Consider the following 16,956-nt stretch of genomic DNA (forward strand, 5'->3'; position numbering starts at 1 on the left):
TTGCATGTGGTTGAGGGGTTGGAAGCATGTGGGTTCGAGCCTTGGGTTGGAGAAAATAGACCCTCTATATTTTTTTTATGTTTTGTTAAGTAATGGAAACTCTATAAAACTATAGAAATTCCTTAAGAAATCAGAGAGGCGTCAGTTAGGTACAATAATCAAGAGTAAATGGCCATTAACATTTAAAATATAAATTAATTTCGTTTTATGTTTATTTTTATTTAATTTGGGCTGAACTGGTGAGAGAGAAGAGAGTGTGTGAGAAAACAAAGAGTTGAGAGTGTAATAGCCAAGAGGAACAGAGAGGGGACTAGAATTTTCGTGGTCTAAAGGGAGAGAGTGAAGGTTGAAGGGAGTTGAAGAAGATACCCTTAGAGGAGGCTTTGGACAACAAGCACAAATCATTAAATTGCAATTGGAGCAAGGAAAAATCGGGTAAGGGGAGCTGTTCATGGTTGTTATTTGTATTTTTACTGTTCTAGAATGATTCTATGGCTTGACAGTTGCGTTTCTATCACTTTCACGTGAATTTTTGTAAATTCTGGACATCTGCCCATAAACCGCCTGGCGGCTAAGAATGCTCCGCAGGCGACAGATCCATCTCTGATCAATTTTCTGGGCTCTATGACGAATCGCCTGGCGGCAATAGGGAACCGCCAGGCGACGTGCACTAGAGTTGTGTGATTTGTTGCGTTTTGACGTATTTATGATATGTTTGGACTTTTGGAATTATACTATATTGGTAATAGTCTCTTTGGCGTGACTGGATGATGATGTAAATGTGGGTGTGAATGTGATAAAATTTTGGGGTTGGGTACCAATGCATGAATACTATGGGATATGTTTGATTACTAATCGGAATGTAGAGGAAGTAACAATGTATTATTGGAAGTCTCAATTAGAGTGCATAAAATGATCTGTGCGTGCTAATTTAATGAACGCATGTGGTTAAATCTGCGATGAGAAATTGAATTGGAAATTTAGGGATAATAGGGTTCTGCAGACGCGAGGAAATCTGGAGGTTTCCAGGTTCCTGATGCGCTGCCCGGCGGTACTCTATATGCCGCCAGGCGATACCAAACTGCCAGTAGTGGTTTGGCCTGCTCAGTGGGTTGATGTTCTCAGGGGGAAAAAGAGTAGAGCTATGGGCACGGTGAACGACTGTTAGTATAAAAAAAAAGGAGGGTGATTGAATGATGTAAGAGTTATAAAATGGTTTGGGTTGATGCATGAACTATAGTTATGGAGACATGAGAAATCTTGAAATGAGTATTCCTGTATGACAGACTTGGTATGGTTTCATGTGTGTCTTGATTGCTGGTATGAGATTGTGTCTAGATGGAGTGTTTGTTATTTAACTGTTAAGGTGACATAATAGTATTTAGGAAGAATGTGTGTAGGTTGATGTTGTGTATTCTTAATAACCTGTGGTGTTGGAATTATGTGATATGAAAATAGTGTTTCCGTAAAGAGGTGGAGTAATGGTATTATTGAAATACTGGTTGTGAGTGTCGCCTGCATAACAAGGGAATTAATCAATGTGTGCTTAAACTCCAAAACGTAAACACATGAGTGCTTGCCTTGGTTGATGTTTGATGATTCGATGACTTGAAGTGTTATATGTACTTGAATTTGAGGATCTGGATGTATGATTGTATGACTGGATGTGGTTGGAAACCCTTGGAAGTGTCTAAACCAGTAAAAGATTGTTTTTACTGGTGTGGCGCCTGGCAGTAGGAGGATCTCCGCCAGGCGATAAGCCACGAACAGGGAGGGTCACTGGTAGGGTGGCACCCGGCGGCAGAGGGACACCGCCAGGCGGTCTGGAACTGTTCGCCTAGCGGTTCATGGGGGAAGCGCCAGGCGGAAGCGCAGGGACAAGGGTCCTTTGCATATGGACTTGCATGGACGTTTTCTTTTCTTGATAGCTTGGTCAGGGATATGCTGGATTGGTTACGAGCGGGGAGGTTCGTAACGGAGATGTGAGATGCGTGATTGATGCGGGCGGGGAGGTCCGTATCTTTTGTACTCTTGTGTGGGGATACGAGCGGGGAGGTTCGTATGTTCCGTGCTGACACTTGAGGCTACTATGAGCGGGGATGTTCATAGTAGGTGTTCACGCATGTTGGACTACGAGCGGGCAGGTTCGTAGAGTTGGACTACGGGCGGGGAGGTCCGTAGAGTTGGACCACGAGCGGGTAGGTTCGTAGGAGCATGATAATCCCTAAGGACCAAGGTTGTGGTTGAATCTTTCACATATAGGTTATGAGATTGGAAGTATATTGTGATAAAAAGATCATTAAACTAAAATTAACTAAGTTAGATTGGGTGAGGGCCAATTCTTATTATCTTATAGTTTATATTATTTTTTTTTCAGCTCACCCTTTCTTGTTTGTGTGTTTTGTGTTTGGCGATGATCACGTGACTTGTCACGTGGGAGCAGATGTGATTTCAGGTGAGAATGTTGAAGTATAGAGACGGAGCAGGGACTTCCGATGGGAGATTTTTCCATATCTTCATTTCATGCATTTTTGTAATAGACTTTATGATGTTTTCTCTATTATGAACTTATAATAAAGATGAAGGACTATAATTCGATTATCGTGATAAAAGTTTTAATTTCTTTTCCGCGCTTGGGAACTTTATATAATATTGGATTTCCAAAAGAAAATTCATAATTTATATTGTATCTAGTAATATCCATCTGGGGTGTTACAATCGCTACTCAAACTAGTGTCTAAATAATAATATGTTTCCACCAACTATATAATTATAAATGTAATAAGTAAAGAAGACGTGAATAAATAAAACTCCTCGTTTCTTCTTATACAATGAAAAAGACACGACTCTATTAACTTTTGTCGCCATACTTAGCCAACCATTTAATTGGTTTTGGGGGGTAAGAGTGTTTCTTGTACTTTGATTGGTCTTTATAATGACTCTTTCCACCATTGGCCATGTAATTGCCATTACAATTGCGAAAATGGGTAGAGGAAACATTTCCTCCATCAATCTCCTTCTGTATAAAAGGAAGTATAACTGTCAAAGATTTTTCACCAACGTTGGTGTCTTTCCTGTGAACTAAAGGACCACCATCAGAAGAATCAGAAAACAAAAAGTAGACGACAAAGTGGAAGAGAAAGTTATACCTAACAGCAGAGAAAATGACTAAAGAACATGAACGAAGAAAATAAAAAGTATAATTCCTGATTTGTTATCCCAACTTTTTGGTTAAGTTTAATTTGGTATCTATATTTTTGGTTTGTTCAATTTAGTACTCTAATTATATAAAGAGATTTAATTTGGTCATCTCCTTAAGTTGGAGTTAACAGGACACGTGTCAAACCATAAAATTTTTTTTTTTTTAAATTATTCTTTTTTTAATTTTTTTTAAATTTAAAAACTGTCACATGTCAGTTGATAATCATGTTACGTGACAGCTTACAATCATGACACGTGACAATGGTAATAGTTGTTTTCAATTTAGTTTTCTATTTAAATTTTTGGTTCAATTTAGTAACCAATTTTTTAAAATGATCCAATTTCGTCATCTTCCATTTGAGACCAAATTAGTAAATAAGCTTAATTACAACTTATATATACATATTACAATAAATTTTTCTAATATATACATCAAATCATTTCACCTAAATACTTAAATTATTTTACTTTTTACATTTTAACCTTTGTAATTTTTTACACATGAAATTTTTTTACACGTAAAAAATGAAATAATTTGAATATTTAGGTGTAGTGATTTGATGTATAAATTCAAAACAATTATTTTAACATGTATATATAAGTTATAATTAAACTTAGTTACTAATTTGGTCTCAAATTGGAAAGGACGAAATTAGATCATTTTAAAAATTAGGATACTAAATTGAACTAGGACTTGAAAACAACTATTACCATTGTCACATGTCATGATTGTAAGTTGTCACGTGGTAGTTTTTAAATTTTTTGAAAAAAAAATATTTTTTTTTTAAAAAATTAAAAATTTCATAGCTTGACAGTGTCCTGTATGGACACGGTGTTAACTCCAACTTAACAGAGAGGACCAAATTGAATCTCTTTAGATAATTGAGGTACTAAATTGAACAAACCAAAAATATGGATACTAAATTAAACTTAACCAAAAAGTTGGGATATCAAATGAGTAATTATACCAAAATAAAATGCTTTTGAAAGTGAGAGTGAAAGGAAACACAAAAGCTCAAGTACAATGAAAAAAAAGCATAAGAGCAAATTTGCAAAAGGAAAACCATTTAAATAAGGAAAATTATTATTCTAAACGTGAAATTATGCACCTTTTCTAAAACATCTCTTCATAGGGTCACATATGTTGGGCAAAACAAAGCATTGACAATTTCACATCCAAAATACCTAACACTTTTTAATCTTCAAAACTCGTCATCAATGATCATAATGATACTTTCCTCACAATTATTATTACGATCATTAAAAACAAACTACCCTAATTTCTCAACAAATTAATAAAATTGAAAATGGTAAAAGATTGAATAAATTAGTAATCCTACTCGTTCATTCACAAAATTATCTAACCATCCATCCACCTGCTTATTTGAAATAACTTCTCGAATTTCTAGTTCGAGGAATTTGAATACCTACCCACCTACAAATTTAACATATATTCCAACTATTATGGATATTGAAACTTAATAATTTTTTTGGGTATTCAATGAGTGGTGGTTGGGTGTTAGAATAAAAATAAAAAGTCGGTAGTCAAGCATTATTTATGAGGCTTAAATATATATTTGGTCCCTATTTTGTTGATTTTTTTTAATTTTTTTAATTTTTTTAATTTTTTTTAATTTTTTTTAATTTTTTTAATTTTTTTTTAATTTTTTTTAATTTTTTTAATTTCAAAAAAATGGTCCACGTGTCAAGTCACGATTGTGCCACGTGTCAATGCTAGTGCCACGTGTCAGTTTGTGATAGTATTATTTTTTTTGTTCAATTTAGTCCCTATATTCGTTATTTTTGTTCAATTTAGTCCCAATTTTTATTAAAATAAATCAATTTTGTCCTTTTCAAATTGACACTAAATTTAATATCTTTTATACAAATTATATTAATATCTTTTCTAAAATTGACCTTTAAATTTATTATTTTTTAAATTCAATTATAAATTATTAAATTTAATTATAAATTGAATAAATTCTTATATTTAATTTCTAAATAGAATATAATTATTTAAAATACTATAAGAATATAATTATTAATTTTTTTTCTAATATTTATATTCTAAAATATTTTTAAAATTGATATATAAAAATGTTTTAAATATTCAAAATATTTTAGAAAAATAAACTAATATTTGTAAAATTAACATTTACATATAAAATATTTTACATTTTAATATCTAAAATGCAATAAAAATATTAAATATTTTAAATTTAAATGTAAATTTTACAAATGTTAATATACATTTTTAAAATTTTAATAATTATATTTTAATTATATTTAAATAATTATATTCTATTTAACAATTGAATCTAAAAATTATATTCAATTAATAATTAAATATTATAATTTATAATTAAATTTAAAAAATATGTAATAATAATGTCAATTTTAAAAATTAAATTGTTATATTTTAACAAAATTTGGGACTAAATTAAACAAAAATAACGAATATAGGGACTGAATTGAACAAAAATAACGAATATAGGGACTAAATTGAACAAAAAAAATAATACTAGCAGAAACTGACACGTGGCACAATTGTGACTTGACACGTGGACACTTTTTTTGAAATTAAAAAAAATTCAAAAAAATTAAAAAAAAAATTAAAAAAAAAATCAAAAAAACCAGGAGTTGACACGTGGCATGTACTGTTAAAAAACGTTAACTATTTAAACACCGTTAGTGAAAAGGACCAAATTGACCACAATTTGACGAAAATGAAGATCTAATTGAACATAAAACGAAAATAGGGATCAAATTGAATAAAATTAACAAAAATAGGGACCAAATGTATATTTAAGCCTATTTATAACTAGGGTTCAAAAACTTATAAAAATATATATCAATATTAACAATCTTTAATTCTATTTTAAATTTTTGATAAATTTGAAAACTTTCAATTGATTTCAATTAAGTTTTTGAAATATTTGTATGGTCTATTAAGTACTCAATTTATTTAATTTTTTCACTTGAGTCTTCCGCTCCGTTAATTTTATTTTATTTTTTGTTTATTTGGTAATGTGCTGTTAAGTGACTAACATGATTATTATATTGCCATATCATCTATTGAATTGTCACCGTATTTCATTTTATTATTTTATTATTTTAAAATTTGATAACTTATAAATTTTAAATTATTAAATTTTATAAATTTATAATTGTATAATTTTATTATTTTAATTCAAAGTTGTATAATTATAAAATTATGATTTGAATTAAATATTGAAAATATATCATAATTTATAATTATACTTTTGAATTAAAATATTAAAACTATAAAAATATAAAATTATACAATTATAAATTTAAAAAATTTTAAAAAGTAAAAGTTTAAAAATTATAAAATTAGAAGATAATAAAATAACAAAATAACACGCGATGACATGTACATGTGTAACGTCCCATTTAATTAATAAACGTAATTAAAAGAAACGCCACACATAAATAGTACAACAGCGCAGTCTTGGGGTCTTTAACCCAACCCCTACAAAACCAGGCACACCACGATGCCAAAAGAAAACAGTTGAAAAGTCTAGCAAATACAGGTAGAGTAATAAAGCATATCGAGTACATGGGACAAAGCCCTAAAGAAAGTCCAAAGAAACTAAAATCCAGCCTATGCTGATTATGCAGCGGAACCATCACCTCCCTGTTGTCCGCGGGTGTTCCTTGCATATGCTCACATCAACAAGTTGATGATCATCGCAAGAGAGAGTACCACACAGCAAAACACACAACAATAAAAGTAGGGTAAGCTAGAGGACAAAAGACTTCATTCATACAATCAGATATATTTCCACAATCTCATATACACATATCAATCAAGCATGTTATGACTCCTCAGACAATACACTAAGACACGACTTGACTCATCCGGATACATATAACCTGGTCAGATTCAGCGGATGCTTGCACTTGTGGTGGATACCTCTGCTCACCCCCGAGCTATGTGTTACAAGTGTTACGATGAATCAATTTCCCTCACCACAAGGTTAGCCCTTAATGAATTTTAGGCCTCCTGCTACCCTCACCACAGGAGTCAGTCCGCTCTAGGTGAGACTAACTGACTTCTTAGAGTGTTAGGATGCAACCTTACCTTGAATCCTTACCTAGTTATACAGATGGTGCACCACCATGGACACCCACTAATAGGGGTCATGAAATTACGTCCCGACCACTGAAGCGCGACCCTGAAAGTCTCACCTAGAGACCCCAAGGAATTATGCACTGACACAGACCAAACATGATCACATAGCCAAAAACATTCACCATGCATGTATACATTCATCATACCAACCTTGAAAGCCAACGCCTTTCATGTTCCAGGTCCAACTCATTCCAACTCATCATAAGCCATCCATGCATAAAGGATTTCCAACTCATCTCATTATCATGTCTCTTTAATACCAACCATTTCATTTAGAATCTCATGCTAAACTCATATCAACCCATTATTCACATCTCATGACTTACACCACTCATATACATACTCATTTATCTCATACTTTCAACACAACACTTAAAACCAAGCAAGCATTATCCATACAAGGTCAAGAAAGCACCCACACATCGCACTGTCTCGCCCAACACCTCGCTCAAGCTGAAGGGTCTCGCTCAGGCGAGCCCCCTTCACCTAGGTGAGGGCTCAAAAAAGGGGAACAGTAGTTCACGTGGGATCTCGCTTAGGCGAGACCCCTCTCGCTTGGGCAAGATGCTCGCTCAGGAGCAACGTGGGTCGCCTGAGCGACCGCTCTCGTGAAACGTCTTGGGCGAGCCTCTGTTGATCTCGCCTAGGCGAGACAGGCTCGCTTGGGCGAGAAAACCAGAGCTCACCTCTGTTCTCTCATGCATTTACACTTAACAGATCACAAATGGCACAAGACTATCATACCCCAGTTCATATAACACACCAAACATATCCAAACGGCAAAACAGAGGCACAAACAATATTACTCAAAAGAAAAGGGCAAACCCTACCTTCTCGTACCTGGAAAACAAGCTAGCTGAACGCTCCGACACGCACACAATGAACACGACGTTCCTAAGGATGGCCAAAGAGCTGAAATGAACGGTAAAACAGAAACAAGGACAGGTTATTATCAAACCCTAACGGTAAACAGTGGTCATAGGCCCAGAAAAGGGAAAACATGAGCTGAGAAAAGACTTACGTGGAGTAGGAGTTGGGTTTGAGTTAACTCGAAGAAGGTTTAGAGCAAACCCTAGCAGAGCGTTCTGTACGAGAGGCGTAAAGGTGACGGCTAATTCTTCTGCAAGAGTGAAAGTGTGAATTAGGACAACTAGGAACAATTTTATCCTCTAGGCCAACCTTTAAGCCCAACAGTAACAAGGCAGTCCTTAAAATGCTAGGGCAGAATAATTGGGCCTTACAACATGAACAAGTGATATAACAAAATAATAATCACATCGTACACTTAATAACCAAATCACTCAATTAAAAAAAAAGTGGGAATTTAATTGAAAAAATTAAATATACTGAGTACTTAATAAATCACAAAAATATATCCAAACAAAATTCTTAAATTTATCAATAACTTATCATATAATTAAGTCTATTAAAGAAAATACTCACTGAATCTCAAATACGTTTACTAGTATTATTGTTATTTTTAAACTCTCACTAATTTGAGAGATAGAGAATCTCTCTATGTAAACTTTCTCTTGAATCTTTCATAATCTAATCGATGTTTACCTTGAATAAGTCCATAAGAAAAGAAGATCTCATTCCTCCCACGACTTATTGGAAACACGAATATGAGCATCAATCATCACTAATCTACCACTTTCTAAAAGATTATTTAAATTTAGAAGTGGGTGAACGATTTATATGGTATGATTATAATATAAGGCATAAAAATTGAAATCACAAAGGTAATTAAGATGGTAAAACCTACATTATACTTTTAATTTATATTTTGTCCTACTTATAGTCACGATTTTGGTTTCTTAAACATTATAATTGTGCAATTTTAATTATGCGGGTTCAGGTAGATGAGTTATATTCATATTACTGCAATGAGAATTAGGGTAAACTAAATTAGTGCTATTAATTTATTCTAAGAATACATCAGTCATATATACAACGCCACGTATACACAAGTTTGAAATGCTGATTTGGAAAATATAATGAGAACACTTATTTAATCATATTTCTATAATTTAGTTATCTAATCAAAAGTTTCAATAATTTAAGAGTATTTTTCTTATTCACTTTAATTCATTACAAGAAAATATAAAATTAACTTCTAAGTATTATAATTGGTCAAATGGCAATGTTATTAGAATTGGTTAAACCCACACTAATTCTACGCAAGACTTTATTTTCTTTAAAAAATTAAAGAAAAGTAATCATTTTTATTTTTTAATAAATAAATATTTAGTGTTGGATTAATATTTGTTTAGTTGATGTTAATAAAGCCCCCTTAACATTAGATACCGGTAGATTTCGCGTGACTAATTCTATAACATCGCTAACTATATATATATATATATATATATATATATATATATATATATATATATATATATATATATATATTAATAAGTATAAATATTTATGACAATGTTAAATTATTGGCAATTTAACTAACACTAATTAAAATAAATATTAAAAATACATAAGATTATAGAGTTAGTCAAGTTGACCATAATATTATTAACTTTTAGTGTTAATATTTATTAAAGTTAATGTCACTTTAATTCATGCTAATTTATGTAACATCAATATTTTTTTCCTTTATGGTAATAAATGTAGATTAATTTTAATGTAAAAGTCCAAATTTAAAGATGAAAAATCTTTCTACTCACATTTTTTTTTCTCTTTCATTTTATGTTGTTTTTTTTTCTTTTATTCACATTTATAAATCTCGAACTTATTTCTTTGGTCCACACTCATTTTATTCATCATCTAACTTATCTTCTTCAATTACATTCATTTCTTTCATTTAGGTACATTTCTTTCATCCACACTTTTTTCCTCATCTTGTTCATTCTCACACTTTTTCTCATATCCCATATTCACATTCTTCTCCTATTTTTCTTCATTTACACCGAACTATTTCATTTATATTTATCTTTTTCATTCACATTCATTTTTTTCATCCATTATATATATATATATATATATATATATATATATATATATATATATATATATATATAATTTGTATTATATATTTTAACATAGAAATGTTGTAGAAAAAATTCTTTTTAATGAATGTGGGCTAAAAAATGTAAAATAAATTAATGTTAAAAATAAATTTTATTTAGTATAAGTTAAAACATCACTAAATTAAATAAATTTTAAAATAAAAATATATTATTAAATTGCTTGAATAAAAAAATAATTTAAAAATTGATAATGAATTAGTGTGAATTTAATCGTGGGCTACTCAAAATTATCTACAAACGCTGACGCTAATAAATTAGTTTTATGATTTTAAAGTGATATGCATATACAACGTAAATTCAAGGTACTCATTAACTGATATTGACTTTTACTTGTTATACGAAATAATAAGAAAATAAATTAATATGTATGGTCGTAAACATCTTGTAACAATCTGTGATTAAATATTTAACATATTTTTGTTAATATAAAATGACATATGAATAACATTTTATATAATAAGGGTACATTACATTTCCTGCATAGCTTATCCTATTATTTGAAGGAAAACTACAATGGCATTTTCACCTATTTAGATTATAGACATTACCAATGAACAATGTCCTACTATAGGAAGAAGAACTACAAAAGTTGGAAAATATAAGTTAGTTTGCAACTATTTAGTGTATACAGACATATCCTACTACTGGAAGAATATTATTTTTTAAGAGCTGAGAAATAAAATACAAAGGCACTTCCAAAAGTGGATGCTTTTCATTCTGTGTTTCTTAAATGGTTTTTCAACTCAATGTCCCGTCTCAGATTCCTGTGCAGTATACAGATTTTATAAACTATATTCTTACAAAACAAAGTAATCTTTTTTATCTGCATATATTACATTATCATTTGGTATAACATGAAAATATAAAGTATTATATAATTACGAAAAGAGAAATTTCACAGTAACAATAAGTTTAATTACATAATAACAAAGAGTGCAATTAGATTCTTTTTCCTATAATTATGGAAAAGGAAAACAACAACTAAAAAAAAGAAGTAGAAAAGTGCACAAATTCAGTTAGTTTATTTTTCAGGTTTAATTAACAAATGATAAAAAAGCAAATTTCAGTTGATGATTAACATAGTTTAGTAAAATAATATTTATACAAATACTAATGAGAGAGGTTAAAAAGGAAGAAGAGAAGATATACTGTGAGATTGGCTATAAACCATAAGCTGCAGGGAACCTTGGCTTCTTTCAACTATAACAATCTCTTACGTTCTTTGCATGAGATTCCAATCGAGCCTTGTAAGCAAGACAAGGGAGTGAGTGAAAAAGAACTTCCTCAAAACAGATTATTTAGTCAAAATATTAATTAATTAACACTACTTCTTCTCACACACAACATAAGCCATTAATTATCATATTTTCAACTATTACAACACAGTATAGAATAATGGCTCCATAAACATCTCTTCAACCCGCAATTCTATTCGCGAGTTGAGACAGTGCAACATAGGACGACCCACCCTTCGACACAGCCTTCATTGCACTTTTCTGCAGCTCTTTCACTCTCTCTCTCACGCGATTGCCCTTCACACCTTCCACTCCCTCAATAACCTCCCTCACCATTTCTGCTATCTCCTCCCTACGCACCACCTTCTTCGTCGGCAACACCCTGGGCCGAACCGCCAAGCCCAGCCCCTCCGCCACCAGCGCCGCATTCATCCTTTGCTCCGCGTACAACGGCCACGCGATCAACGGAACACCGTTTGTTACACTTTCCAGCGTGGAGCCCCACCCACAGTGTGAAAGAAAACCTCCAATTGAACGATGACCTAGTATAGTTACTTGTTGGGCCCACTCCAGAACCAGCAGGCCCACTTCGCTAGTCCTCGAAACAAACCCTTCCGGCAAATACTTCCCCACCTCATCAATCCCGCTACTCCCGGTGGTGAAAAACGCCGCGTCCGCAACTCCTTCTGTGGGCGGGCGCACCACCCAAACAAATCTCTGTTCACTCAGTTCCAACCCCCAAGCCAGCTCCTTCATTTGTTCAGACGACACCGTTCCTCCGCTGCCAAACGACACGTAAACCACGGATTTACTCGGTTGTTGATCGAGCCACCTCACCAGCAACTCAGTTGAAGAATTGGTTTCTAACAAGGGCTCTCTCACGAGAGGTCCCACAGCGTATATGGGAATCTTCATATTTAGGGCTTCGCTCAGCGAACCTCCCTCCCTCAGCACTTCAAGCTCTTCACGTTGAAGCTCCTCCCACGTGTTCACCAAAACACCGTCGCTTTGCAGGACCCCGTTTGCTAATTTAAGATACTCTGTATACTGTCTGTCGTTCCGGTCCAGCATGGGGTCCAACACGTCCTCCGGTCGAACCGGTTTGCAGCCCGGGATTTTGATGGGTTCCGTTTGGTCGACGTATTGTCCCTCTACCAGTTCATCCAGCACCGGCGAGTAGAGAAGCAAGGCGAGCATCCAAGCGTGTGAAGCAATGAAGACGTAGCCGAGGATATTGAGTTCTCTTGCTATGGGTATGGTCTCGGTGCTGAAAAGATCAACGATGACTGCGGAAGGGCGAGGGGTAATTTCGGAAAGAACTGAGCGGATGGCGGGTCTGGCTTCGCGCATGACGACGCAGAGGCGAGTGACGACGGCATCGTTTTGGGCAACGAAGGCAGTGATGTCTGGTGAAGGAATATCAATGAGGTGGCAGAGGGACGGTGTGAGAACAGAGTCGAGGATCTGCGTTTCGGCGCGTGAAGTTTGGGAAGTGACAGCGATAACCGTGACTTTGAAGTTGTAGAGAAGGACAAAATGCTTGGCGAGCTCAACGGCGGGAATGAGATGGCCCAGACCTGGACTTGAAACGAGAACCACGTGCGTGAGTTTTGGCGTCTCCATGATGCTATTATGAGAAGGAACGGTTTAAGGTGTGTGCGTGGGTTTTACTGAAACTAGAATATGAAGGAGAAAGATGTTGAGATGATGAAGCAAGCGAAGTAGAAGTTATATGAATTTGGTGATATCATTCACGGAATGCATTAGAAATTTTGGAATGAGACGTGATGAACCAGAGTTATTGATAGCTATATAGAGAGCTCAGTGAACTATTATTGGTCTGAGTCAATATATTTGTTTTCGTCCTCTATTCGACTTTAGTTGAAAAGAATAAATTTCGATTTTTCTAGTTTTCTCATTTTTCTACGAAAGGGGACAATATGGAAAACGGAGATTTTCAAGTTGTGTGGAGGAGAGGGTTTACGGAGACTTGGACTTGGAAGAACAACCACGTAACTGGGATTCTAGCGGAACTATTATATGCTTTTTACTACTTTGATATATTATACAACTATTTTATTTATATTTGTTATTATCATCTGAATATATATGTCTTAAATAAAATGGTTGTTTAGTTATTTAAAAATAAGATGGTTATGAAATAGTCGTTTTATTAGAGAAGTGATCAAACATTCCAATAACATTTACTTTGGAGGTTTTATTTATTATTTGTTTTATTTTTCACTTCTAGTATAGTGTTGAATTGGTGGTTGTGAGTCAAAATAATTTTTGTTAGTTATTTATAAGAACGTTTGATGGATATCGAAACTAAGTAGCGTGCTCGTTTGTCTTTTTCAATTGGAGAATCACCTCAACCCTCTAATAATTCAGTTGGAAATGTTCAAATAAAAATCATTTTCCATGTTTAAATTTTGTTCTTAGTGAACTCTCCTAATAGTCTCTAAGGTGGAAGGTTGGGACTTCTTCTTTTATCGTTGTCGTCAAGTCCTAGCTGAGATCCATATAAGATCGAAAATCCTTGTACTTGATAATTACACCTTTCAATTCAGAGATTATTGGACAAAACCTTGTCAGAACAAATTTGAATACAAACTCTATATATTTTTATTAGAGTTCCTGTTATTTTTAATTATTTTAATTTGATTATTATAATCAATAATCTCTGAAGGACATAAAACTTTTCAATGTTGGGTAAACGGAAATGAAGATTAACAGCATAGAGCAAAATCTGTGAAAGAACATTGTTGAATTCAGTGATGACTATTGGTGGTTGCAGGATTTGGGAAAGATGTATAGGGTCCCAAGGAAATTGGTCGATGAAAATATGTTGTGAAAGGTGGAAATGGACAAAAAGATTAAATTTTGAAAAGATATATCGAATGGATCAACATTTAATACTAAAAAAAAATTCCAAATAAAAATCTAGGGAATGAAAGCTATAGATAACGTGGAAGAAAGAAGTAAAATAGAGTATACGACTTTTCCTCCAGGAATAGACGAATAATAAAGGATTTAATTAGTGATCTATTCATTTAATTTGTTGTTTTGGTTATTTTAGTCCTTTTATTATTATTTTTATAATTTAGTCTTTCAATTTTTTAAAAATATTCAATTTATTTTTTTTTTATTTTTTATTTAATTTAGTTCTTTTTTTTTAAATAATCCAATCTTGTTTTTTTCAATTTGAAATCAAATTAGTAATTTGTTAAAAATAGATCTGTCTAATTATCTTAACCACAAAGGTATCTGAATTGATTAATAGGCTTTTATCTGGTTTAAGATGAATCTTGAATAAATCTTTAGGTTTTAAAGCTCAATTAATCAATTTCACAGTTCTGGGTTAATAGACTGTTTTAATTCAATCAAGAAAGATTATGAGAGAAGAGAAAGAAACAAAACACAACAATTTATACTGGTTCGATTAAGGATGAATCTACATCCAGTCTTATCCTAAGTAACTCACTTAGGAGGATTCCACTAACACAGATAAGATCAAAGAATTACAAGCACACCTATATAATTCTAGACCCTAAAACCCAAGAACTTGATTTGCCAATCAAGAACTCCCCTTAGGAGCAATGCATCCACACAATTGCACCTAGGCCTACACTTCACACACTGAAACAATTGTAATCAGAAATACAATAAACAAAATCAAGAAACGAATACACCTATGTTGTGCAGATTTGACAATATGCTCCTTGATTCAAGCAAGACCCGTCATGGTAGAATCAACTATCAATCTTCTTGGATCTGCACTTGAATGATCTTCTAGAATGCTCAATATCTCTGTGACTCTTAGAAGGCTCTCTCTCAGAAGGAAACTGTTGTAATCTATCAATTTTCTCCATACTTAAAACAGATTTTAAAACCAGCTTTTATACAGCTTTCTCTACTGTCATTAATGGATTAACAATTTACCTAATCGATTATCGTGAGTGTATTTTCATTGCCTTAGTGTAATACTCACAGCTAATCAATTAGTTAAACAACTAGCCATTCATGTTTGCACAAGCAAGAGTGTAATGGTCCATTGCAGCATAAAGCAGGCCTAATTTACATCTGATAAAGAAAAACTATTAGCCTAATGCATAACCTAACTGGACCAAATCTATGTTCTATTCTAATCCAGTAGACATCATCAAAACCATTCTTCATTCATAGGTGAAGTAGCTCCCCCTACCAACATAATTAAGTTTAATTTCAACTTTATATTTATGTGAAAATATTTTTTTTATAATTTATATATCAAATCACTGAACATAAATATTCAAATTATTTAATTTTTTATATCCTACCGAAATATTCAAATATTTTATTTTAGATGGAGTAATTTGATGTATAAATTTCAAAATATTATATTTTAATATATATATATATATATATATATATATATATATATATATATATATAAGTTGTAATTAAGCTTAATTACTAATCACAATAGATAATATAATAAGAATTCTCGTAAGGTTTTAAGAATACAAATGTTAAACACCATCAACAAAAAACTTATTACACTTAAACTTTTATATGCAAGATATGTGATTGTTGTTATGTGTAATCTTGGGATTCAATTTCCTTATGTTTGATGGAGTAATCTCTTTTCACTTCATATTTTTCTGCAGATTTCCTTCAAATGCTCGTTCAGAACTAAAAAAAAAAGGAGGGTTGGACTTCCCTTGTAAGAGTTGCAAGGTCAATCAAATAAACATTGCACCAATACATTACGTACGAATAAAGCATAATAAATAATTTGAGAAATATTGTTGTATATATTTACTCACATTTTTTATTATAAAAAAAAAAACTGAATGTAGCCGAAATCCTTAATTTCTTTTATGTAACACTACAAGAAAATTTAATTTTACTAGGGGTTATTTAAGAGAGGCTATGATAACCTCAAGGAAAAATCATATGTGCTTGAGGTTTTCTAAACCTCCGATAACTATCAGGGTTTTTTTCTTAAACCCCAGTTAAAATAAGTAGAGGACATTATTTTGACTTCTCGCTTATTCATATTTTTCTTTCATCCTTTCTTCAATTAGTTAAAATAGGATGCATCCTCACCATACAGATGCACAATTCCATTTTCGCACTTTATAGACGTCGGCGATTGTCTACTCTTCATGGATTCACCCTCAGCCACTCAACCCTAGGTGCGTTCCACCAACCATTCACGAGCTCCGTCATCGCCATTGACCTTGCCCCTGTCTAGGTTCGTATTCACCACGAGTCGTCGTGAGCATCTCTTTGTTGCGCCTCACCACGAGTTCGCTATTGCGTGCATGCCCTGGTTCGG

At 32.8% G+C, this 16,956-nt stretch overlaps 1 protein-coding gene across 1 annotated transcript; it reads right to left on the bottom strand.

Annotated features, from left to right (window-relative positions):
* Positions 1-11,554: 11,554 nt before the first annotated feature.
* LOC114176291 (anthocyanidin 3-O-glucosyltransferase 5-like) lies at positions 11,555-13,533 on the bottom strand. Its single transcript, XM_028061275.2, has one exon. It carries the CDS (start codon positions 13,254-13,256, stop codon positions 11,814-11,816), a length of 1,443 nt encoding a protein of 480 aa, XP_027917076.1. The 5' UTR covers positions 13,257-13,533; the 3' UTR covers positions 11,555-11,813.
* Between the last annotated feature and the right edge of the window lie 3,423 nt (positions 13,534-16,956).

This window comes from Vigna unguiculata, chromosome 3 (assembly GCF_037176805.1).
Source record: "Vigna unguiculata cultivar grain cowpea cultivar isolate G323 ecotype 2 chromosome 3, ASM3717680v1, whole genome shotgun sequence".
In the NCBI taxonomy this organism is placed as follows: Eukaryota; Viridiplantae; Streptophyta; class Magnoliopsida; order Fabales; family Fabaceae; genus Vigna; species Vigna unguiculata.

Excerpts from the sequence above, each read along its gene's own strand:
- LOC114176291 (XM_028061275.2), bottom strand. The coding sequence starts at position 13,256 with ATGGAGACGCCAAAACTCACGCACGTGGTTCTCGTTTCAAGTCCAGGT.